General features: G+C 38.6%; 1 protein-coding gene across 1 annotated transcript in view; it reads left to right on the forward strand.

The window, feature by feature from the left end:
- Nucleotides 1–21,540, forward strand: part of GUCY1A2 (guanylate cyclase 1 soluble subunit alpha 2) — a 174,020-nt gene extending 152,480 nt beyond the window's left edge. Inside the window, exon 8 of the mRNA XM_074860156.1 lies at nt 2,724–21,540. Within this exon, the coding sequence (XP_074716257.1) occupies nt 2,724–2,931 (208 nt within the window). The 3' untranslated portion in view covers nt 2,932–21,540. The remainder of the gene's footprint in view (nt 1–2,723) is intronic.
- Nucleotides 21,541–26,943: the final 5,403 nt, after the last annotated feature.

Raw genomic sequence — 26,943 nt, forward strand, 5'->3', positions numbered from 1 at the left:
TACTTTCAGAACAGGCAGTCTCATGTGGTCACAACAAAGTGCTCTGAGAATGGTCCACAAGGTGAGACAACCAACCAGAACTGGTTGCTACCACCCAGGAAACCTTTCAGACCAGAAGGTTTTATACTGGCTTTTCCCCTGAGCCAGAGGGAAAAGGCAAAAACTGCTCGTGTGGCTTGGCCTTGCCCTCGCTGAGAGTCTGCACTATTCATTCAGCTGCTTGGCTATTTGTCTTCATGAAAAGGAAGACAAGAAACTCAGAATCATAGAATCCCAGGTTCGAAGGGACCTGAGGGATCATCTGGTCCAACCTTTCTTGGCAAAACATAGTCTAGACAAGATGGCCCAGCACCCTGTCCAGCTGAATCTTAAAACTGGCCAGTGCTGGGGGATCTGGGCCATGGCCATCAGCTGCTACTTTTTTTTTTTTTTTTTTTGTAACATTGCAAATGGCCTTAAATATAGGAGGGAGTGTTCCTGCAGAAAAATGTCCTCACTGCTAAGCACTGAGGATTAGCAGATAACTTATTTCTTCTGTATATACACAAAGCTGTAGGAAATCAGAGGCAATTTCTGAACCATGATCTCATTCTCAGCCTGGGAAACCAAGTGTCAGGACCAATATATTGAAGGAATTTGAAGAACCTGTTCTTTAGGACTTTGTTCTTAAAAGTATAAACTAAAGTAAGCAGGATAGAATATGATCATAAGTAGCTTCCATTAGCTTTTGGTAAAGAAAGTTTCCTTGCCATGCTTGCTTGGAAGCAAAAATGCTATCCCAGTAAAGGTCAGCTAGACAATTTCTGAGGGTGAAAGACTGATTCAAACAGGACAACTAGTGTAGGGCTGTGGAGCCTATTACAAGCCATAGTAGTGGAGAAATTTCCAGCAGACTAACAGGTTAGTCACCCGTCACTCCTGGAGCATTTCACTGCAACCAAGTTACAATTCACAAAACAAGTGAAAATAAGGCCTTTAATTAATATCTTGCACTTTTGTTCTATGAGGAAAATAGTGTGAAATATCAACTACGCTCAGTGCCAGCCCTGAACTGAATCAAAGAAAAAAAAAATTTCCTACAGTTTCAGACTTGTATAACTGTCATTGCAATTAGATAATATTAGGCTCTGAGAAGGAAACCATTGATTTTTAGCAAGGCCAAATGCTCCATAGAGAATAGTCAGTTTGGGGAAGAATGACTGCAACAAAAGCTTACAGATTTAGCTCAGAAAGTTCTAAGAGTTCAACTGTTGCTTGCAGAAATCTAGTTTGGGAAGCAGCGAAGAGTTATTTCACTGTATGAAGCCTGCAGTTTTCAAATGCAAAATATTTACCACAAGCATTGCAGAGATGAAAAGAGAGAAGCTTCTCTGCAGAGGCCTCTGTAAACTCTAATGCAATTTAGAAAAGATTACAGTATTTTGATCATAAAATTGACAGTCTGGAAAATAGATTATGACATCCAAACTACACACTAAACAAAGACCACCACAGAAGTTCAAAGGCAAAAACATTGTTGGATTTATAACCAACTGATTATTTAAAAGCTGGGAAGAAAATGGCTTTATTTTTCAGTGAGCTCACATAGATGGTCTCAGCCAAAACCCATGAAAAATGCTCAGTAAAAGAAGTACCATTCCATCTGCTGAGAATCCTGGAAAATTATCCTGGCAACAGGATTCATTTACTTCCCAGAAATCAGCTTTGGAGACATTAAATAAACAACCTATTACAAAGTCCACCGAGGTTTTTCCCACTGATGTTTTTGAGCTTCAAAATGATTAAGAGAATAAATATCTTGGGAGGGGAAAAGGTGAAGAATGCTTTCATATATCCAACTATGCTCAGAATTTACCATTACCTCAAAACTGCTCTTTTCAGTGCTGCAAGGCACTGAACACACCTAACTTAATTTACTGGAAACAAAAAGAAAATGTGTGGAGTTATTTTCTTTATTTTACGAGTCCAACTAGTTTCAGGGAAGATACTTGATAAAGAGGCCCTAAACTTTCAGATCTAGCCAGACAGAGATTTCTCTGCTATGGAGGAAGACGAAAAATGGCAAAAGGCAGTATAGTCAGGTCTGTGATGTTGTGTCACTTGTGTGGGCATGCCTGGAGGATGGCTTCATGGCTCCTGGGAACCTGTATCCCTTTTGACCCCAAGCAGGTGGCCCTGAGTACTTTTGATGAACAGTGTCAGATTTGATTCTAGTTTTTGTTGAAGCTGAATTTGCAGTATTTGAACTTAGTTTATGAAATATAATACTACTGAGTACGAGAAGGGCGCAAACTGACCACTCTGCTTCTACCTGTGAGAGCTCCTAAGCACTGTCACCTTCATACCTACTTTCCAGCAGGAGACCTGGTGGTAGTCATCAGTCTGAAATGTTAATTTCTGCACAACTGGCCAGACCTGGAGTGTTATGAATTTGGTTCCCTTTCTGGTATATGACTTTCTGAATGCTGACACTGATTTTCAGAGAATGTGTTTATTTGGACCATCTTCTCAGTTGATCTCAGTCGACAGAGCTCCTTGAAGTTGATGATGCTAAGTTAATATATATCAGCTGAGGATCCTGACTTAGGATTTTTTTAGATGTTACATAATACTTTTAACTCATTTTTTTATTTGGGACCACATAGGGTCAGTCTCTTCCAAAGATGTTTCTGGACTCTGTTTTACAGTTTTTTATATCCCTCTGTTTTGTTTTTTTTTTCTAGGCTTTTGAAAAAGGAAGAAAATTTTATTTTTATCCCTCGTTCCCGTGAAGAGCTTCCAGAAAACTTTCCAAAGGAAATTCCTGGGATCTGTTACTTCCTCGAGGTCAGAAGTGGTCAGAAGCCGCCAAAAACGTCCATCACATCTGCCAGAATGAGAAAGGTTTCTTACAATATTGGCACCATGTTCCTCCGGGAGACTAGCCTATGAGGCCTGCTGCAGATCAAAGACTCATCAAAAAAGCACAAGCCCAGAACTGGGTCATGACAGGGGAGTTGGAGGTTCTTTCTATTTCACTGCCTTGTTCTGAACAAGCAGTAAAAGCTCCATGTAATGTCAGGCAATAATAATTTTAAAAGGTGGGTGACTGCTGTCAGTAAGCAAAGTGGAGATAGGGAAAAACAAATTAAACAACGTACTTCCACTTCCAGAGGAATTTGTTTCATAAACTTCAGTCTGGCCCCTCTATGACAAACAAAACCAAACCAAACAAACAAACAAAAAAAACCCCCAGCTCTCAAATTAGAGGTTGGTTTTGTTTTGTGCAGAAAGGATCATGGTTCTCAGTAGATTTGCACCAGCTAAGCAGAATTGAGAGTCAGTTCTGATTATGCATTCCTACATTTAATGTGTTCTTCAGTAAGGTAATGATGTTTTTTAACTTTATGAACAAACATTTCATACATATACTGTACACCCGTTGTAACCTTCCTGGCAGGAGGAATTATAACTCAATACAAATATTGTAGGAATTTTACCTATTTTTATACATGTTTCACTTTCTGGACAATTACATTCCACATACTGTAAGCTGAGTGAGCTTAGATAGCTTTTCAGAAGAAGCTACTGTATATTTCATACATTCTACCTGTCAAACCTTATTGTTATACAAGTGGGAAGAAGTCATTTTTTGACTTTTTTTGGCAACAAAAATACTGATATTTTACAGAAAAAAACACTTTGGTAAATCTCTTTACCTGATGTTTATGCTAAAGCTTTAGATGAGCATTGCCTTGCTTATATAAAATAATGTTCAGTATTTGTCCTACAGTGCTATATGTCCAGTCCTTCCAGGACAATGCAAAGTGTAGAAGATCAATGTGTTGACAAACAGAAAAGTTCTGTTTAGTGGGGCTTGTTTGCCACTAAATTATCAGCCAAACTGATTTTTGGTAGAAGTCCTGGACTTTTTAGAAAAAATTGATCTTGTGAAAACTTATTCTGAGGAATTCCAGCAGACACTGGAAGCTCTCTGGAAACTGGTTTTCCACATTTTTTTAATAGGATTTGTGCTCCTACTCCAGTTTGATTATTGAAAATCCTGTTATTAATGATGCTCATCTGGAAATTTCCTCTGTTGCTGGATTGGTTCCCTGCTTTATCTAATGTAGACCAAAAAAACACTGAAAAGGGGAGGGCAATACTTTCCCAGGTTTAATGCAAATGGCGGTTCAAGATTTCGATGAATCTATGTCAATTTAGAAAAAAAAGGCCAATTCTTTGCTGTTGAAAATGAATATAGCTTTGTTGTCTTCAATGAATCCAACTGAAACAAGATGTGGATCTGTTCCCGCATAGGCAAGTTTCCAGGCATTGTTTATTTCTCAGGTTTTCCTTTTCAAAAATAATGGCAGTCAGTTTTCCTCTGCAGGTGTACTTCCTTTAGGGTCATACTGAAGTGGGACAATGTTCTTCTCTTGCAGATTGTTAGTTAACACTTGTGCAGTGATTTTGAAGTGGCTTAGCTTTACGTGGTCCTGATTAAAGCTCACTGAAATCAAAGATAAGAATCTCAGCAGCACTAGGAGGCATGAGAAGCTCTGCATTTCTATAATCCAGACCAGAAATTAGAGTTCACTTACAGATTTAGTAGTAATAACTTGAGGCACCTTTTGAAAATAAGTAAATAACTTTCATCACATGTCCAGATTATCCAGTTAGATCTTTCTGTGGAGTGAATGACAGTGCTGCATTTCTCCCCTTTGACCGGTAGCCCATATTAGAGTGCAAACAAGTCCACATGACACCATTAGCCTGTGATAACGTGTTTCAGGCTTCCTTTCCATGAAGCCTTTCCGGATGAGAAAGGACTATCTTGAACCTGTACAGACTTCAGCATGTAGAAGACATCAGACCTTATTATGGAGGGGTGGTTTTTCTGCCTGAAGAGGGTAGATGCATGGGAATTAGCCCAGAAACTTACTTAAATGGAAATTCCCTTGCTTTCTAGAGGAATACTGATGTTAAAGGTTTCTTCCATTGATATTAGAACATCCTTGGCATTGGAGGAGTTAATCTTTTATCTACCTTGATAAACAGCATCTGCAGCTCTACTGCCTATCTGAAAAATGACTTAAGAAAAACTGTTTGAGCTCGAGGTTGCAGAATTTCCATCCAAACTACAGATCTGAGAATTTTCTGCATAGAATGACAAGTTTTTGCCTGTAGCTATTAGTTTGCACATACACAGGATGTAGCATGCATTTTTTCTCCTGAGAACATCAGAGAGACATGCAAGAATTATAAATGGAGCAAAGTTCATGTTTCACCGCTGGAAGAGGAACACCACTTCCTAGCTAATAAAGCTGTGGTTTTGATGTCATTACTTAGTTCCCTAGAGTGAAAATTTTCCAAATAGCTATTGATAGATTGAGATTTCATTCTGATTTCTCTGGCACATCCTCATTGCTCAGTAGGTGCTGATGTCAGAGTACCAATCTCTCTGGCCAAACTCTTTTTCTTTTCTCACCACCCACAGTCCTGTATGAAGAGAACAAACACAGAGGTTAAGACCAAAAGCTTGTGGCTTAATAACTTGTCTCTCACAGTTGCCAATAGGAAATGTCTAGGTTAATTCTGTGGCTGATCTTGGTAGATCTATGGAAACGTTTTCATGAGAAATGAGGGATAAATGCTAATTCTACTAGCAAATTGGAGAAGCAATCTAAAAAAAATTGAATCACCATCCTCATCCTCTCAAAGACTGTTTATAAGGAAATTTATAATCGCAGAGATCAGTGCAAAAACTGAAAATTGGTGTTGGCATCACCATGGAGACAATGACAGTGTTTGCAAATAAATCATTTAGCTCCCCAAATTAGAGTGGATTTACTGTATAAGAATATTCAGTCTCTGCTTTTTATAAGCTTGTGTAAAGGTAATGTGTCCAGAACTTCAGCACTGATGCTAAGTTTTGTGTTATTTGTTTCTGTGTTATGACAAGGAAAGTTAATAAAAAAGTGTGGGCTCACTAGGGACATTTTTCTATCTCAGTGTGAGAAAAGTGTAAAACAGATTCTCAGCACTCTTTAACTTAGAGTTGCATCTGCTGCCTTTAATATTAGGTTGCAAGTTTATTTTGTTGGACACCTTTATGAAGTGAAATGAAATTTATTTTCAAGGTTGATGCTGTGAAGTCAGTTAGATGGTAGTCAGACTCAACATTTCTTCAACAACACTTTTAGTGATAAGGAAAACTTTTTCATTTGCCTGTCATTGTCTTCATAAATAAAAAGGTTCTCAGAGTTTTTAAACCTTGGGATGATGAGGTTAGAGGTGCTGAAGTGGATGCAGAAATCACAATCTATAGTTGGAATTTTCTTCTAGTATTTTCCTTTCTGTAAACCAGATGCTTTTGTTCTTCTGATTAAGAATTTACACGTCTGTGTTTCTTCACATAGCTGCAGGTAGCAACATCTGCTGTCTTGAGTTTCTGTACAAAACAAAAGCACCCTCTCTGAAGATAGAGGAGATCTACTGCATATTGCCTGTACAAGGCAAAGAAAGGATGATGTGAGGACCCTAGCTAGGGTCATTGGTCTCTTTGCCGCAAACTTCTTCTGTGCAGCTTCCCTCTGCTCCAGGCTCAGAGGGACCAGAGACCATGGACTGACCACAGAGGCAGACGTAGTGGCCAACTTCTTGTACAAAAGTCATGTGGCCTAAGTAAACAGAGGCAACAGTCATTCCCCCAGAGCACTTTTTACAGATCTTGTGTCAGATTTTTCCATCTGCTTCAAGATCCCCATCACACAGGCTCTTTTGTGATGCATAGAGGTCAGGAACTCAGAGCAAGAAGGAAATAGTGATGGAAGTGGTAGAGTCGTGCATAACTTTTCTACTACATCACTCTGGTAATCTGTCATTCAAAGACAAAAGCCTCTGCATGAGAGAATTGCTGCTAAACCAGGACTCTCAAAGTGTGGTTTTCTTACAGGATCCCACAGGCTATTTCTTTTTTAATTCCAAAGAGCCAATAGTCATTAACTGTGGTTGTGGTTTTGGCTTCACTGTTCATTCCCACATCCAGTTTCAGATCTGAGTCTGTTTGGAAAGGCATTTTGGAGTCTGGAAGCATGCCTCTGCAAACAGAAAACCAAAGCTTTTAAAACCTTGGAAATCTTGTATGGGAATTGCCTATTACAAGGAAGAAATCCTTGTAGTTGAGTCATTAGCAGGTCCTACTGCAGTTCATGTGTGTGCGTATGCCATTTCACAGTGCTATCTCCTCCTGTGCTTATGGTGTTCCCTACCAAGCCAACAGCGGTATCAGGTGTATAACTACCTTTTCTATGGTTTTGATTAACATCTTTAATTTTTTTCTGTATAAAGCAAGCAGTGCAGAACCATGACATGCTGCATGTATTTAAAAGTATCATAGCACTGCACTGAGGCTTAAACTCTACTAACCAATTTCACATTGTATATTTCTTCCTCTGAATAGATCCTTCTCCCAGATGATTTAAAAAGGAAGGAAAAAAAAAATACCACCCAAAACTGCAGTGTTGAATTGCAAATGAGTATGAAACCTGCATCAGTTCGTGGGGCAAGTTTAACTGCTGGGCAGCTTTCAGACTCTTCAGCTGCCACAAGCTGTCACACTTGCATGCTTCATGCAAGCTGTCCTGCCAAGAAGTCTGTAATCCAACAGCAGCATCGCAAATTTACAGCATTTTCTGGGTTTTCCTCTTCCAGTCTCAGGCCACGACCTCACCTCTGCTGAATGCTCAGAGCTCACTGAGGACAGCATATTCCCTGTCCTAATGCACTCTCAGAGCTTCTGGCTTCATTTTTGGGTTCCAGTGATCTTTTGCAAAATTACACATGTGTAATACTTGAAATAGCAACATGCTTAAATTAGTAACAAAACAAGAAGCATAAAAAGCTTGTCAAACTCAGAAACAGTTGGTTCCCTTCCTTCAAGGTAATACATTATTCATAGCGCTTTACTAGGATTGAGGGTGCCAGTGACAGTAGAGGCTGTGGATGAATTGAAGATGCTGAGTGTGCAGGAGACTCAACAGGCAGGAGTTGATCGGCTCCTGCTACTGTTCATCATTCCATCACCTTGCACACTATTTCCTGCTCTCAGTCAGACTTCTGCTCTTCAAAAGACTTTCTTTCCTTTAGCACCCTGTGTGTGACATAAACAGTGAGTAATTCTTATTGTTGTTCCTATTAGTATCTGTTGTTGACATGACTGCTTATATCTAAAGAATAACTGGGGTTAAAGGGCTGATCTTACTCTGCAGCAAAGACAAAACTGCGACAGTGACACGGCAGGCACTCACATCCTTAGAGAGGGAGAAGACCACAGTGCAAGTTGTCACTGGTGGATTTGGGTGGAGAAGTCGGTACATTAACAGTCCATGGTATGTTTTTAACTTTCCCAAGCACTAAATTTATCCATGCAGCTAGGACTTATTCCTTATCAATGTTATTAATTTACAATGCATGAGCAGCCTTACAACAAAAATCTGTAAACTGTTTAACTTCATCTACATGATTGATCTTTTGTGGCTTGGCTATTAATCATGCATGAAAGCAAGCAAAACGGTGAAACTGGGGAATGTAACAATTCAGTCATAGGCGACAGATCATTCACCTCTGCAGATGCTTACTTGTTCCTGTGGTTTAGAAAGGTTGACCCCCAGTTACCTGTGGTCCAGGTTAGTAACACTGTGTCACTATAGCAACAGAATGGCCTCTGAAAAACAGCATGAGGCATCTCAGTCTGCTTCCCTGTGGTCTGTGGTTCATGTTGGAGAGGACAATACAGTAAGTGATGCAAAGGGGCAACTTTGCTAGCAGCCTTTAACAAAAGAATCAGTGGAGGCAGATGTTAAACTGGCTGTTTGCTCCTGGGGTTTTAGTTTCCAAAGGCAGAGTGAGGCTGAACATGTTTTATTTTGGACAAAAAGAGAAGACACAGGTTTTCAGAAAAACAAGTGTCTTTCCTGCTTTATGGCTAACAGAGAGGCAACAGAGTGAAAGGGTGTCCAGAGGGACACACTGGCTGCCTCAACTGCAGCAGTGCTTGCTTCTGCTTTCAGCTTTCTGGCCCACTTCGGCTTTAGCATTCCAAGAATCATGTTTACACTGAAAACTGGGGGACAGGTAAGTGCTTCAGGCACTCATCCCCTCTGCTCTAGACACAGCATGAGGCTGCCTAAATCCCTGAGTGTGCTTAACTTTCTCAGTGACCACAGATGGCAAACTTTGCCTAGACATCTATTTTTTAAGATGGCCAAGATAAGTGAGATTGATCCCACTGAATTAAGCTTTTTCCAGCCCAAGTGCTGTGTCTCAAATATTTTAGTCTTGCTGCTTTTCAGAGTTTTGCATTGGCCAAAATAAATTGAATCAAACTATATGGCAGAGGGATAGATAATCATAATCTGGGATAAATAAAGGTTTGATATGGTAGCCGTGGTGACTGTCAAGAACAGGGGCTATTACAGTTTTGGAAAGCTCTTCCTTCTGATGTCTGAAGCCTTTACATGCAATGTCAGCACTGCCAGTCACAACTCCTCAATACCATTAGGACTGTGATCTAGAAAAGTTTTGAGCTTTGAGCTCCTAGTCCATTTATTCAAACTCTCTGTGCCACCTTCACCTGAACTATATGTCAGAATGTCTACATAAAGCTTGTTAGTTATGCTGTAGTAAAGATGATAATAAAATATATAAATTCTAAAGAGCAGAGAGATAGTTGCTAGGTTATCATTAACATACATTTTTTGTGCTTCTGTGAGTTTGTGGGCCCAAAATTAACTTTCCATTAGCAGCAGGTCTCACATTGAGCTACTTGTTTTCTAGATAATTATTCCCTAGCAATACTCTCTAATGACTACTCTTGAAGCAATAAGTAAAGCCATGCTAATCTGTTCTGTGTAGATTCTTGTACAACACCTATCACCTTAACAAACCACCTTTTAACAGAACATTAAATGGCAGAATAACACCCTGTATTGTTTATTTTTCCATCATCTTCCCCAGGGGAGAAGAGTATGTAGTGGAATCATTTGATTTTGTGAGGTGGTGTCTTTTTGTTAGTTTTCTAAAAATACATGTTGCTACTTGCTTAAATAAGAAAGAGCAAAATCAGAGCTATAGACCAGGATTAGAAAAGCGTTTTAGTTGTAAACAAAGTATTTTAAAGAACGCTCACTGAGTAAGACTGGTCTCCCATCCTAGAAACAACAGTACCAGTAATATATGTAAGATATACCCAGGAATTATAAATATGAGCAATAAAACAGGCAGGTATATATAATGAATATCTTCTGCTTTATACACAACAGTAGATAGATGCTAAAGCTGATTAGTACCCAGAGAGGAGGAATACTGTTTAATCTGTTTTGGCATTTGTTTATTACCAGTATACCTCTAAGGTATTATTTTTTCCTTCCCTAATGAGACTGGAACATACTGTTAAATTGATATCAGAGTTTCTGAACTTACTGCAGAGGAACATGGTTAGGAATGCATAACTATCAAGGGGAGTTTTTTAAAAGTGAGCCATTGCTTGAGAGAACAAATCACGTGGAAAAGATAAAAGAGGTATGGACAGGTATATTTATTTTAAAAGTTTATATGGCATTTCTGATTGGTTGAAATAATCCTGAAACTGTACACTTAAAGCACAGCTGCCTGGTTCAGGGTATTTGAATTTGCCAGGAAGGAGGAGGTAAAATTTTCAAAATCACATAAGGGACATACTTCTCAATCCCATTTTTTCTGCTTAAACATTACTTCTTTCTGAAGATTGAACCTGACTTTGCTGAATGATCCTGAGGTTCTGAATGCCTAATTAAATTTTGGAAATGTGGGCTATAAATTCATATAACTTATGTTCCTTCGAAATGTTCATAATGGTATGTGAAAGCAAATTCTAAACGTCCAACCAGCAGCAAAGGTGCATTTTTCTCACCCTAACCTGTGCTGGATGATGAAATGTGGCATTGTTTCTAATCTATGCAGTTTTTTACACCGTTTTTCAAGGTGATGCTCCCAGATGTGTTGCTGTGAGCATATGAATGTTCTGCTCTTCAGTGGGGATGAGGCTCGTTACCAACCTTTGTAATGTTCTGAGGGATCCTAAGAGAGGAAGCACTGCCCAGCCAACTCCTCCATCCAATTTAGCTCAATCTACTGAGGGACTGTGAAGCTGAGTCCAAGATTTACTTTCTCATTACATCTCTAAGTCAAGTCCCACATGCTTGCCAGTGTTTAGGTGTGTAAGCATTCCCCTCTGGAAACTTCCCACAGGTCCTGTAAGTGTATAGGTAGGAAACTGACAGAGGGAAAGCATCTGAAGAGAGTGAAGTATGTGTGTAGGAGAGAGCTGCTGTATATAGATGTGCTTTCTTGTATTTGGAAGTTGGATGACCCAGAGAGTATTCTGGGTTTGATGCAAAATGCAAGTGCTGTACATAATGTCATGAACTCTCAAGGCATTAGGATGAGTTTTAGAGTCCATAATCCTTGAAGTTTTAGTGGAATTGCATGAGAAATACACTATTTTTGGAAGAGGGAAAGATTCTTTGTATTTTAAATAAGAGTTGAATCTCTAGTTGCACAGAAGAATTGTGGGGGGAAAAGAAAGTCTAAAAATTCTAAATGCCAAATGCAAACAAGGATGTCCCGCTTTTTTGTATCATTTGACTTTTCTGGAGGTAGGGCTCAGAATTCCTCTATGAGTTTCAATACTGAATACAAAAAGTAGATGTGAAACAGTACAGGTGAGGTACTTTGTCAGCTGTCAGATGATAGTAAGAATGCCTTTTAAAAAGTATGTAGGGGTACAGTACTTAAATGTTAGCACTTTAAAAAAATGGAAGCTGTTCTGCTTTATAAGTAAATACTGTTTAGAAATGTCTAAACTGAAAGAGAGCTTGCAAGACTGTTGTATCATAACAAAAAGATACAAAGTCTATGACATAACCTACGGTTCACACCATTCCTTCAGGAACAGTGCTATATATGGAGTTTTCAAAAGCACATTGAACCAACAGTTGTTTATAGTTAATTTCAAAGAGAGCAGTATTTCACCAAGCACCTTCTGCAAAAATGCCAAGCAGATCATGTTAGGTAAAGCCTAGATTTAACTCAGTTGCTTTAGAGTGTATTAAGGGATACACGGCATCCCAAGCAAGGCTTTAAATGCACTTCCTAACACGTGTCAGCATTGTGCCTTTTATTGAAGTCTAAACAAAGCCTAGTCTAGACAAAATTCCCATCCCAATTTATATTTCCTCACTAGAAAATTAGCGCTTCACTAAGTTGAAGCCATTAATGTCTTTGATGCTGGAATATTGCTTATTATTCTTGTCTCACGCTGCCCAAGTTGCACTGGGGCCCATTACGCTCTAGAGCACCAAGGGTTTGGGGAATTGCTGTAAGATTAAGCGAAATTCAGCTAATGTAGATTTAGGTATTTAAAAATTATGTCTGACCCGAGCTAGTCAGGTCAGCTCCCTCTACAGTTGGTGCAGACATCCTGGCATCTCAAAGAATGATCGTTCCTGGAGAAAGTGTTAAGGATTAGATAAACTACTGCCTTAGATGTGTTCTTCTCTTTCTCCCCAGTGACTGCAGTGTTGAGGTGGAGGACTAGTTCAGATTAGCTGCCATACTGTAGGTGAGATGAATTCCACTGTTGATAAGAATGAGAGGATCTAATAAGATAGAACAGCAAATATACGTGGAGAGAAACACATCAGTGGCAAGGGCCAGGCTCCAACCAGAGATTCAAAGGGTTGTGGTCGTAAAATTATTAATACTTAAGATTTGAGAGTTCAGGCTAGAAAGTTTCTCCTAATTAAAAGAACATTCCTTTCAACTAAAAGGTAGCAATCTGTGATTGTTTCCAACTCCCTGCTTCTGATCCAAGATAATACTGGTGTGCCATTCCTGTAGGCTCCACCAAGAGCCATCTCTCCATGTGTCATGTTATCTACTGCTTGATCCCTTCTTAGAATAGTGACAGTTAGCAAGCTACTTAAGGAGTCCATCCCTCCCAGTAATGGATATGTGGTTTACGTAACATTGAAATTATCATTCTTCCTCTCCTCTTTCTTTTTTTCTGAAACAGTATATAGGTTGGTCTCTGCAATCACTTGGGAAAGAAGAGGGGAGCAGAGGGGGAGATGCTGGCTGAATGTTCTCTCTCTACAGTCATAGTTGCTAAATCTGACCTGTCCTAAATTGTGTTGTCACATACTTGGAGTACCCAGATTCGCTGACAGGATCTTAGGTTGGGCTCTGAACCAGAGGCAAGTGGGAAGGACAAAGGCTGCCACTCTGCTATACTGCTCCCATACTTCTCTCTTCTGTTTGCAATTGCTCTTCTGATCCTTTGACATCATCTGTGGCAATTTTCACCGCTGTTATGGTTAGGGAGGCCGTGGGAAAGTTCTTGGGAAGAAGCAATAGTATGCAGTCCTCCACACTGTGAATTGTCACTCTCTCCAGAGAAAAGGAATTAGAAATAGTATTGTCCTCAAGAGCTGAGAAGACTTACAGAATTTCCATGTACAGTAAACAGTTTCTATAATTACCAGGAAAACAAAACAGAGAAGCAAAGTTGTGCAGCAGGGGCATCCCATCTCATACACACTGCTGTGATAATGAAATCCAAACCCTGTGGAATTGCAGGCACATTATTCTCACTTGCTTTAAAGGTCAGCTAAGAAGCTAATTTCTCAGATGGGCTCATAGCTCTGAGACAGCGTAACACTAGTCATTTCTTCCAACAAATTACAGTTGTCAGAGAAACTGGATTAGTAACTCATGGAGCTAAAAATAGACATTATGCACTTGGCAGAGAAGGGTGAATTCAGTAACAGAGGTGAAGGTATATCAAAATACCATAACATCTGGAGAAAAAGCAACAAAAAAGTGCTCAACTCAAAGCAAGTTACCCATAAAATTACATTAAAAATAATCTGAATTACCAACTGGAAGAATGAGAGGGTTTAGTCTTCATTCTGTTTATTCACCTTCCAAATCAGCCTTGTAGTTGCTGCTTTATCAGCTGAATCAGTTTGGCCCCAGTCTTTTCAAAGTCATGTACCTCAAGTCAGGCAATGAAAGTCATTATGTTAAAGACATTATTTAAATACTGAAAAAGAACAGTCTTTGGCCTAACATTTTTATCTTCTTTACAGGGGAGAGAGATAATTTATCATTAAACTTACTGAACTGAAAAATAAAAACTAAACTCCCAAAGCCCAATAAGAGATCTACAGTGAACGCAACTTTCCAAACCTCAGCATATCTTTACTAAAAAGTGGGTAATTATTTTTCATTACATCAAACATTTGCATTTTAAAGAATTCTCTTTTATGGCATGATTTTGCAAATTTGTATTACTCCTTTCTTGGACTTAAACAAAAACCGCAGAACACTTCTTCATTCTTGTTCAGTTATTTATTTTCTGTAGCAGAGCAGTTCCACCATACTGTGTATGACCCTGCAGGAGCAGCAGTCCACTTCAGATAGGGAGCCTCAGCCTGTCTGATCAAGGTGAAAAGTTCTGCAAGGTACAGGTTGGGTCTCAGCTGAAGACAGGGCTGGCAGTAGTTGCATGCAGTTTGTACTATGACTTAAGTAATTCTTTTTACTTTTATATTCAGAAGCAGACCTATGTATAGCTCAGCAATAAGGTTCACTACTTTATTTAGAAACTCTTTCTGTAGTATGTATCTCTTCTGCACACCTTTTATAAAATCTCTGCATTTCAGATCTGAGGCATTGACAAGTGTAGGGTATAAATAACTTATGTCAGCAAATCAAATCACTGTGAACAATATTTGCAAAGTATTTATGCACATTGTCTTTTAGATGTCTTACACACTAGAGTCCTTTTTGCAAATTCTAAGAGAGGTCAAGAGTAATCTTGATTTTGGGATTTAATTAGCATCAATACAGTTTTCTGGCATTCACTGTGTACCATTATTACTGCAGTGTTAAGGTTCAGTTGTGAAATAGAAATGTCAGGATAAGTAGCACCAGCAGTTACTGCATTGCACATCCTACATATTAGGTACACATTTCATGGCATACTTTGTATTTTATAGAACATAACTGGTTAAATATGTAGAAAAGTAGTTAGGAGTAAAAAATACAAAATATGTGGACACTGCTGTGTCTGATAAAGTCTTGAGGTGTTATGGATGTATTATCACCTACTCTTGGGATTGCTCTGAACCAAATCATGCATCTTTGGCATCCATCCCTGCTTTGGTGAGAGGCATAGTCATCATCATCCCTTTATTTGTTAAAACTCAGTTACATTAGAGCCCGGAGATTAATAACACAGGAATTTTTCAGCCAAGTATTCTAAGAGAACTAATACTGTGTTTTTCTGAATATGGTGGGCTCTGCTGCTAGGACTGACTTTATATCCCTTCTTGATTTGATTTTAACCTTTCCCAGTTTACAGAAATTCTGCAGTTCCATTTTCCAGGGTTCCATAGTGTTTTGAAGAGACTGTGTATAGTCTGGTTGTGCAATCCACTGGTGCAACACACAAATGTTAAGCTGTTTCAGACCACCATTCTGGAGAGACCAAGCAGTGTTTCACAGCCACAAATAATCCCCTTATTCTCTTTGCCACCTTGCTCTGCCCCTGTGGCTGACTTTAGAGAAGGAACTGAATGCTACTAAAAATCTTCTGGTGGTTTATATTTGTTTCAGTGGGATAAATTCAGGATTAGGAGAAACTTGGAAAACAAGCTAGTATTATTGGCATGAACTTCACAGCCTGAGCCCATCAAGTCGTAGTTCAGTCTCTTCCAAAAGCCTTTGAGAACAAATTGAACTTTGCATGCAATATCTCATCTAGAAGAACTGATAACAATTTTCCAGTTGTCTGTCACTGTGATCCTGACTCTCATCTCATGGAAAACCCATGAAATTCAGGAAACCATGAATGGAAAATCTCATACTTCTGATACTTGTTTAAACCTTTCTCCCAGGAGCCTGCTGGAATTCTGAAATCAGTGATTTAACTGGTAATTCATTCAGACTTATCTTCATTTCCTCTGCAGGTAACTCTAGAGGATGATTAATCTTTGATGCCTTAGAGTTTTATCTTTTGACTTTTCCCTTTCATTTCGGTGTTGCCAAAATAAAATCTGAGGGCTAATTCCTATCTAAGGTGGTCACAAACAGCTCCAATAACAGGGCCAGACGTATGTGAAGGTAAATTGTAGGTATGAGTAAAATACTTGGATTATAGTAGGACGATGGGTGTTCACCTGAGTTCATGATGCTCAGTTTTAGGAGTGGGAATTTTTAGTAAGAGTTATGAGCCACATATTAGTGGTCTGTCATTTACTGAGAACAGAATAAAGGGAAGGAGCAGTTCAGTGCAGTTTTAATCTCAACTTTATGAATGCTGAGACTTGCTGCTTGCCCTGTTTCAAACTTCTCTGTTTTGCAAGCTGGAAACAAATATTTGGTACTTCTAAAATGTCAAAAAAGTCTGGACAAAAGGTCTGCACTCCTGTGGAAATGGACCAGTCTCCCCTAGGTGCAAATGCTTTTTGTGTAATTCCATAATGCTGTTTTAGTGTGGCCTATAAAGCTTCTCTGAAGAGACTTGTACAAGCATTCTGCACTAAGTAACAAGATTACAACCTTGCACTATCAACAAAGGATGCTTAGCATTAAAATAATACTGAATGCCATTAAATAATACTAGAGCTCTATCAGGGTTTAGAGCACTGTGATGTTTGTGAACTGAAGCAGTCTGTATAAAATTTTACAGATACAAGGATAATCCAATTAATGACAGTATTTCCATTTTAGTAATATGCAGAGAAGGTAAGACAGTGTCCCTGGACATTTCTGTCAATTTAAAGATGAAGAGATTAATTTTAGTGCTGTTTAGATCTAAACATTATTTTAAAACAACAGCATTCAATCTACTGGGAAGGGATGTGGCAGGTTAGGAATTTTACTGCGAGACAGCATGAACAGAAAAGTTCAGCAAAGTACGTAAGCCAAGAACTTCCCACACTGAAACCAAGGGAGTAATTGCAGAATCGAGTCTGGTTATTTGTCCTAGCTGTTCAGCAAAGGAATCCACCTGCCAACAGAAGCAGAGTCCATACAAACTATCACATGCTGCATTTCAGTTTTTTTATTGGGATACATTTGGCAGTCTTAGTGGTCTGTAAGTTACAGTAAGTACCTCTGGTTGAAAATTACTATTTCAGTTATGATTGCTTCCCCAAACCAACTGAATTTATTACTAACCAAAGACTTAACTACTTGAAAACAAAACAGTAAAGTTTGGTTCTGTCGTTTATGTCTTTGACTGCGAGCAGTTGAAGTGCATAATATATGTACTAACCAGGCCTGCATTGTGTCATTGAGCAAGTTATTCAAGGCCGCAGCACTAGTATAACACAGCAGAATTCAGTATTTATCCCTTTATGGGAACATGAGTCTATGTAATAAATCGATGTGCCATATGTGTAGGCCATGGGAAAATTGTGTGTGCAGTGAACTACATATGGTCTTAAAAGCTTTAACATTTGTACTGCTCTTCCTATAACAGAATGTATATCTTGATAGCTGTGACCCTATGAGCTTCTGAAAAAAAATGTAATCTAAAGTTTATTCTTCTTGTTTTAAAGTCACTGTTCTGTGAGTTACTGTTTACACAGGCCTCCATACAGCAAGGGATTTTTCTCCATGTGTTGCTGGGAAATGGAAAAGCAGATGCTATCTGTAAATCTTGCACGCTAGAGAGATCAGTGAATGCCTTTCCTGAATCTCCTACTGATAAGCTGCTTCTTTTTTCTGTCAAATGCAAACAGTGCCAGTAGCCTGGACCTTCTTTAGAAGACACAAGTCATTTGTTAAACAGCCTTGTTGTGTTCAGCTTCTATTGATACTTACTAATTTTCTCTTTCTGCCTCCTTTTGAGTAGGCTTTGGTGATGGGATTCTGTCAAAGTCTAACTAAGGGCAAACAGTTTGCCTTTTTTACCCTTTCGTTTTCCAAAGCCACTGAAGGCCTCAAACAAGAAGAAGAAACTTTATAAAACTCACGCAGGCATGTTATTAACAAATAGCAGAAGGATAAAACAGCCTTCTAAGAGTACTCCAAATTATCTTTCAATGGCATGCCTGCACTGCGTTGTGACTTGACATCTTGCTTTTATAGTGTGACCTGCTATAATGGTGTTTGTTACAATAAGGTCCTTTTAGTTTGTCCTAAAAGATTTTACTTGTTTGTCACCATATTAGAAACATAAGGTACACTCTGTAAGAAAAGCAATATACAATATACTATACATCATCTATTTCAATGCCTCTAGTTTTAGGCTAGTATTCATATAAATGTTTATAATCAAAATACAGGTTTTATTGTTCTTCACAGGACCATGCAAAGAAGTTTTGCCTTGTCTAAATACTAACAGTTGTCTAAATACTAACAGTAACATTTCTATTCAACAAATACTCTTTTCTCATGCTTCTTGTTAACTTGTGGTGGGCTCCATCCTGCTCTGATTCCCCATTAACACCTTTGAAGGGGAAACATAATGAGCTATTTCAGTGCATGACCATTGCGCAGTACCTGATTCATAAATAGATCCAAAGTCTCATTTATGAGTTGTTAGTGATCAACAAAACAACAAAAACCCTTTGAAGTTCAGCTGAGTAAGTTCTGAAGATCTTTCATTGCTTATTAAGTTTTGCAAAGTTTCTTGAGTCATTATAACAGACATATTTGATGAAGCCTTTGTTACAGACACTGACACCAGCCTTCGTCAAAAATTGTTCTAATTTCTGCTTCCCATTTTATCTGGAAGTCTACTGTAATGGAGAAATTATCTGGATTTTAGAAAAAATAAAAATCATACAGGTTTCCTTCAAGATAGTTCTCACTTTATTTGACCTAGTCCTCTGGTAGATAGCCCATATTAATTCATTTTTTCATATTACTAACACGATATCCAGAAAAAAATGCTTCTCCAGAGAAACTCCACTGGGGAACATTTTGTTCCTGGTTGTGACCAAGATACCTCTATTTCAGAGCTAAGTCACTGAAGAGGTGATCAAAGAAGACAGAATATTAGGACAAATGTACCAGTTCAGTTACACTGCCGGGTCCTCAAGATACACCATCCAGACTGTAGTATTCTCCCATCATTTAAAAAGGCAGAAGAATAGTTTCAGACTGTGTCTTTACATTATTCGAGTTTTAGTATGTGAAGACTGCATCTGTTGCAGACTTGCTTTCTCATGAAAGAGTAGCTGGCTTCTCTCTTTTGTGATACCTTTTTTGTCTGTTTGGGATTTTTTGATATGTCTTCAACCATGTCAATAGCTTTGACTGGGCAGCGCAATATCTAGAAATCCTGGATAAAAGGCCACAATAAACATGCAGAACAGTTCTGTACCTCAGGTGAGAAGAGTTTTGTATGGTTACGTTGGGCTTTCTGCTAGGGGCAGACCAACTTTGCAAGTGCACTGGACTCATGCTGTAGAATTGGTGTGTATAGGCACAACACATGCTGACACAGTGCTCAGCTAGTGCAGACACATGGTTGTGCATTTCAGTCTGGCAAATCCTGAGGAAAAGCAAGGAAGTTGCAGCATTTGGAATTTCAGATGCTGGCAGTACAACATGATTTGTACCACCTACTCTGTCTTGTGTCATGAAAACTATCTGGAACAATAAGAAAAGAAGGAAAAGAAAAAGCGAAATGAGGGGGATTGTGAGGTAGAGTTCATTTATCAGACTTCATGTTCTCTTAAACCTCCTTCTTTGCCATCCCCACATGTGGAACTAACACCATTCAAATACAGTGGTCAGTGCTGATCATCCATCTCATAGGAGTTGTATCTGAGTTTCCATAGGTAAATTTTATACTGAGTATCTAGAATACTGCCAGGGGGCAGGAGGTGACTGTCCTTTTTAATAACCACTGTTTAAAGATTCATTGCTGAATTCAATACCCAAATACCCTGTTGGGACTTGGCAAGTAGGGTTCACTTTCCAGCAAGGCTTTGTGGTAGGAACTTTGAATGTAACTATGAATCAGAATGGATCTGTGACAGTCCCAAGCTTTCACAAATAAAGCAGATAGCTGCAGCATGGTCAAAACCTTGGTCATTACTGCCATGTCAGAAACCCAGCGTTCTGAACAACTGCAGGCTTCCTACCTCCTGATAACCCTTGCAAAACAAAACCATGTGACTCCTATTATACCTAACAGGAGTCCTTGTTTGGACTAAAGTCTGCAAAGAGCATGGAAACCATATCCTACACTCCTTGCTGTACAAAACCATCAGTGGTCTGATTCTGCAAGTGTTACATTTGCTGGGTAACACTCAGTCTGTAAACAGAACCATAGTCCAGCATGTCGACATATAACGCATTCCATGTAGGAACAAGACAGCACTTTCCCCTGACCTGCATTTGGATTTAAAGCTTAGTTACATGGGCCATTTAGGCTGCAGTCCTGCGTGTGCTCAAGTGAACAGGTAACTTAAAGGACACAGGGGCCTCATGCAAAATGTGCTTTGGCCAGGCCACCTGCAGACGTTGTGAGCAAGGATGGTGGGACTGTGGCCATACCTCATCGGGTGGTTGTAGATGGGAGTCGCACACCCAGTATCTAATGCAGCATTTCAGATATCTAAGGACTTATTTTTCCATACATTCTACACACATTCCTATGTATTTTATGAATCAGGTCTGTGATCAGTGTTTTCAACAACTTGTTTGCTGCGGTTTCATGGGGTTACTATCTCTTTGGTTTGCAATGTAAATGATGTTGTACATCTGCTATTTTATGATACAAATGCCATATGAATTGCTTATTTTTAAAATGTTATAGCTCTGTTACGGTTTATTTACAATGCCATCTTACAGTATTGGTTTAATATACAATGTATCTGTATGGCATGAATTAAAATTGCTTATATTTTACAATGTCAAATATTTTATTTTTGTTTTCTAAAATGAATACATTTCATCCTATGCAGTTTCATAAATGTTTCTTAAGTGGCTCATTATGCCTGGAAATATTGCTTCCTCTCCAGTAGTGCAGGCTTAAGAACCAGTATTCCTGATCACAACCATCAGATATATCATCTAGGAATTTTGGATTAGAAATATATGTACAAAATGTAAGCATTTATAGTTAATCAGAACATCTACTATATCTTCCTTGCTTTTCATGTAATGATACATTTTAATCATTTTGTATACTTTTTTTTGGTAATTATTTGTGAGTCATACACAGTGTAAATAACATTTCATTATGCAAGATTTCTAGGTATTCAAGATTTTAAAAAGTCGAATTTGTATATTAAAAGAAATTGACAGTAGATTGGAATGACATAAAATAAAGTGGTGATGACTATGTTCTATTTATACTGTTCATTTCCAAATGGTCTGTTAAAGAAAAAACATTTCATTTGCCCTTTAATGTCCAACCAGTTATTTATGGTATATTTACATCAATAAATCATTCAAAAGTCTATTAAAATTCATGATGAATCATTGAAATTTTCCCTTTTTCTGTTGACAGCTTACCTATGGAGAGCAGAATTAAAATATACTAAAACCCAATTCAGTGGAAACAGTCCAAAAAAATCAGTGAAGATAGTTGTGGAAAAGAACCTCTTTTCACTCCGAGCTCTCAAACCTCACCTTATACCACAAATCCAAATGTACGGTTGAACAATAAACTAGTAAAATATGTTAGAACAAAATGCTAGATGCTTAAATACACATTGTGTATATCCCTTGATATGTAAGCTTTGGTTTTCATGGACATTGCCATGTAAAAACCTTCCTGAAGCCTTTGTTCCTGACTGAACTTTTGGAGTTTTGAGACAGAGCTGCTTAAGAAATTTAACAGACTGTTGGAAAGAAAATATCTGTTTTGGGTGATACTATAACGGTTAATTTCTTCCAGTGATTGTTTAGTTCTTCGTTCTGTAGAACAGCAGAGCAGAACCAGATTTCAGTCCTGGAGAACAGAGTTAGAAAATGGGTGACATTACAATGAAATATCAACACTAGCTCATTTCTACCAACGCAAGAACAAAGGAAGCTGGCATGCTGTAACGTCATCAGCCGTACAAATGCTGCTTGTGTTGCGCATTTTTTCATTCCTTCTTCACCTTTTTTATGTCCCCAACTGAGAATATGATTCATTCTACTCTGCTATTTTTTACAGAAGACCATTAACTTGAATTGGTTGCAATATTTTTCTGTGGAATGTGTTACTGGGAGAAAATGGAATTTCAATTAATTCAAAATATTGGCAGGGGAGTTTGGTTCTGACATTTCAGTACTGAATGTGCTTGACTTCTATGGGGCTAAAGCTAAAGCTAAGGAAGGCCTAACCTATCCTAAAATTTCAGGGGTTGTTTGCCCTTACCACAGCTGGCTTTAAGCCTGTTGAACATTTTCCAAGAAAGAGACTGATAATTTGCCTATTCTAGTCTTCAGAATTACTCGAGAAAATTATTCCAGAATGGTTAGATGGGAATTTGAGTAACTCTGGTATGTGGGAGTCAGTTCTGGTCTTCAATAGATTTGGGAATACTGTGTGTCAACCAAGAAATTTTGATAAAGACAGTTCTCAGAGTCTTTTTAGCTGGGCGAGTTACTCTTCTATTAACATAACACTGCATTTTGAAATCTCACTTTGTCCAATAAAGCTCATTTATGTGACTCTATAAATGTAAGGAATGCCTTCAGTGTAACGCCCATATGCAGTCCAGATAGTTCCAGCACAGAGGATACAATAGGAATAAAAAAAGGTACAGACAAGGACAACAATTATGAAAGCTGTTGCATATCTTCCAGAAATTAAATAGGCAAGAATTTCCCAGGTTTGAAAAGACATGACTATGATAAAGATCTCTGAATACTACGGTGAAAGGGGATAGAAAATGATTATTCCGTGTTTCTTACAATCACAGAATTAGAGGGCATTTAATGAGGTTACAGGCAGTAGATTAAAACAAGCAATGCAAGAGAAAGTAATTTTTTTCATAGAATGTGTAATCAAATTGTGGGTCTCGGTGCCAACAGAACATTTCAGGGACTAAAATAGAAGCAATTAGAAAAGCTGATGGAGGATAGATTCATCAGCTGATTTTAAACATGTTGAACTGCATGCTACTGTCAGCTCAGGAAGCCACTAATGCTTTGTTGCAGAGGTCTGGGAGAGTGTACCAACCAGAGGTGTCGTAATACTTTTTTATGATCTCCCTCATGTGGCATTCCCTATGGATATTGTAGCAGACAAGTTGTTGGGTAGAGGGACTTTTAAAGAAAAAAGTCTGTGTTTATATTCTTATATGGGAGACACTGGGAGAGTCCAGGATGATCTGCAGGCTGAGGGAAGAATGGGAGGAAGAGAACTGGGAAGTCATGCCAGCATCAGGATGACATAGTGTAATGCACTGAAAACTTACTGGTAATACACAGACTAGACATTGGAGTTGGTCTAGGGGAAAAGAGGTGGGCTATCATCTGGAAGCAAGCGTAGAAGGTAAGGATTTTAGACTGAAAAGGATATTGGCTGGAGCAGGAAAGGGCATCTGGTGAATCTTCATCGGGGGACAAATCAAAAAGGTAGAATGTCTCAACACAGGCAAGTTTCATGTGATCTTGCACAGAACTTTCCCTATTCCTAGGAAAAAAAGAACATATGAACCAATGAAATAAATGAAGACCCAACAATGGGCCAAGATTAGTATTGCAAGAAAGGCTTGGGGTCTTTCATCATCTTCATGGGGAAAACACTGTCATGCGTACTTGAGCACAGGCATTGCGAGATAAAGTCTGAGATGCTGTTAATAAAGCTTTAAGCAAAAAGGATTGTTTAAGTTTTCTTACATGTACTATCCCTCCTTGATTTCAGTACAGAGGCAGAGAAAATGAAATAGTACTGAATAAAGGAGATACTCCTGTAGGTCTACACAGACAAATTATTTTCTCCACTCTGTATATATGAGCATATCACATACTTTAATTCTGTTTTACTAACCTCCTAAGATGTAGGCATGTGTGAGATGCACAGGCTAAGTGGAACAGAAACTGAGGTTGAGCACCATATTGGTTCAGTATTTTCATTAAAGACCTTAGTACAGAGGAGAAGAAATGGTATCTGTTGATGGCACAAAACCAGAAGCTGTTATCAACACAGCAAGAGCCAAATGAAATAAGGGAAGAATGGAATGGCCTTCCAACCACATAAAATAGAAGTAGGATGAAAGGATAAGTAACGTGTGCCAGGATTAATTGCAGGTATTCCTGTAATAACTGGAAGCTCATAATTTAGAAATGGCAGAAGAAGAAAAAGAGATAGAAGGGTATTGACTGAGAAGCATGTGATTATAGCCACTAATGTCAGATGAAAAAATCAAATGCAACCACAGGAGAGATGTTTCTGATAGATATAGGGAAATATCAATGTCATTGCATAAGGTACTCATGGGATTATATCTGGAATACTGTGTGTAATTCTGATTATTTGCATTCAGGAAATTAGTGTATTCCTGTGACTGACAGCAAGGTAAAGCCTAAGGGAAATATAATTATTTAATTAATGTGTTTCTTTTCCAGTGGACTATGCATCCTTTAAAAAGCATATGCAAAAAACATTTTAAATGTGCCTAATGCAATAGTATGTCTTTGAGTAGAGAATATAGCACCATTAAAAATATTCAAAGTGCTCACATTGCTTGCTGCTCTGTTAGACTAAAGAGGCAGAAAGTGATGCAGCTTAAAAATATAACCAAGAGAAAAGGCTGAGTTGCCATCTAGTGTGTCTCTCGACAGATCCAGGTTATAATTCTCTGTACCTTTTCCTGGTTTATGTGGTGCTAGAATCAACAGGTGAAGGACCTTCAGCCATTGCCTGTACTCCTGGCTTTTCTTAAAAATGTGAGAAAGAAAATTAAATATCAATATTTGTGCAAGGCATCTTGGTTCAGCTTCCTAAACACAGACCTCTTTTGCATTTGAGATGCCCTGGTTCACCTTGCTTGGCCTTGTCACAGATGAAAGTATTAACATGGTAATGGTTTTAGCAGCAAATCAAGATTTATTAATGACTAGCAGCACTTAATCATTAACCAGTTTAAAGCTTTACAAAATAATTCAGTAAAATATGTTATAATTAAAACAGCAACTTAACTACAGATTCAAAGATGACAAGATTCACTCTAACTTACTATACTGTACCTTAAATTAATACATACATGCATGCATATTCACAAACACAAAACGTACCGGCAAAAATACACACACTAGAGAAAATAACTGTGTATGCCCAAACACATTAGCAAGCAGAGAGAGAGTGGGTGAAAGAGAAGCTAGCTCAAAGTTAAAATTTCCCTCTTCTCAAGTTTAGAGTAAATACTCACAATGCATCGACATTCCTCAATGGGTGATAACTGAGACTCGAGTGAGTCGACTTCGCCCTGGCTTCCCGTCAGCTCTGACAGCAGATGATCTTAAGGTTTAATACCTGAGAGGTGTCCCAGCTCAGGGGAGATGCTGGTCACAGCCCGCTGCCATGCAGGTGAGCTCAAAGGGTCTCACTTGGGGTTGCAATTTATAGGGTCCAAGATAATTGACTTTTGTCAGATACTTATCACTCCAGCCTAGGTCAGACAATGAGGTGTTCTGGTATTCTCACCAGGTACACAAGAGCTTGATGGACGTGCAATTCTGTTATTGTTTTCTTTCAACTGCATCCCAGGTACAGATGTACCAAGCTGTCAGGAGGTGATGGACTGTTTTAAGCACTTCAAAGGAGAGCAGGAGCCGGACTCATCAAAGGGGTCCCTTAATGCTTTGGTTCCCGACCATTAGTAGTCTTTACCTCCCCAGGTTGGTATGACCCAGAAGAGGGTTGGAATCACACCAAGAACTGAGCAGCACAGCAAGTAGAGAGTGGGAGGGAGGTAGAATTGTACCACCACAGGCCTCTAGGTCCTAAGTGGCCAAAGGACTTCTGTAGAACCTGGGCCATATTTGCCAGTGCCACATCAATCTCTTAGATGCCATAAAATGACACTGTATTCAGGCAACTGCATTAATTATATCATGCTGAGGCTATCATTGATTTCCCAGACAAAAACATCACACTGTTTGAAGGGAAAACTAGCTAACCAGACTAAAATCAGAGGTCTTTTTTTAAGTGTACAAGATGACTTTTATCAGACCACATTCACAAATGACAAAATACAGCTTTGCATATGGTCCAGAGAAATACTAAAAACAGTTTGAATAATATACCTAACACGGTAATATAATGATTTGAGTACTTGTACAAGCAAGTAAAACAGAACTGTGATTTGATTTATTTCATTTGACCCTGAAAATACCTCTTTAAGTCCATGGAAATAGACATAATATTATATAATTTGCATTTTTTCCTCTCATCTCAGTTATTTCTGCTAATAATAGTCCCTTGCTCTGGCTGTTATTTCTTGTATAACATGCTTTATTGTAATTACAGAAAATCAATATAATCCTACAGTGCACAGATTGAGAGAGACTGCTTGTCCTGTGGTGGAGGTGAAAGAACAAATACTGCTTTTATTTCAGTTGTCTGTCTGGAGCTGTCAGAGTTTATTATGCTGCATATGAAAACAGTGGTATTCAGAAATTTGCAGTGGTATGGGAAGCCGAGTGCAATTCTCTTCAGCCAAAAAGACTCCTGACTATGTTATTGGCAATCTTCAATTCCCTGTCACAATTGGCAGGATGCGGCTGCTCAGCTCAGAGTTTCATAAACCTTAAATGGTCCCTCTGCAGTGACAGAACCCCTGGGGATGTCAGGTAAGAAGTGGACCTGTTGTCACACACATGAGTTGTTACAAGACAGGTCATACAGGTTTTTACTGATATTATTTACTTGTTCCAATACATCTATAATTA

The sequence above is a fragment of the Strix uralensis genome, chromosome 2, assembly GCF_047716275.1.
Source record: "Strix uralensis isolate ZFMK-TIS-50842 chromosome 2, bStrUra1, whole genome shotgun sequence".
Taxonomy (NCBI): Eukaryota; Metazoa; Chordata; class Aves; order Strigiformes; family Strigidae; genus Strix; species Strix uralensis.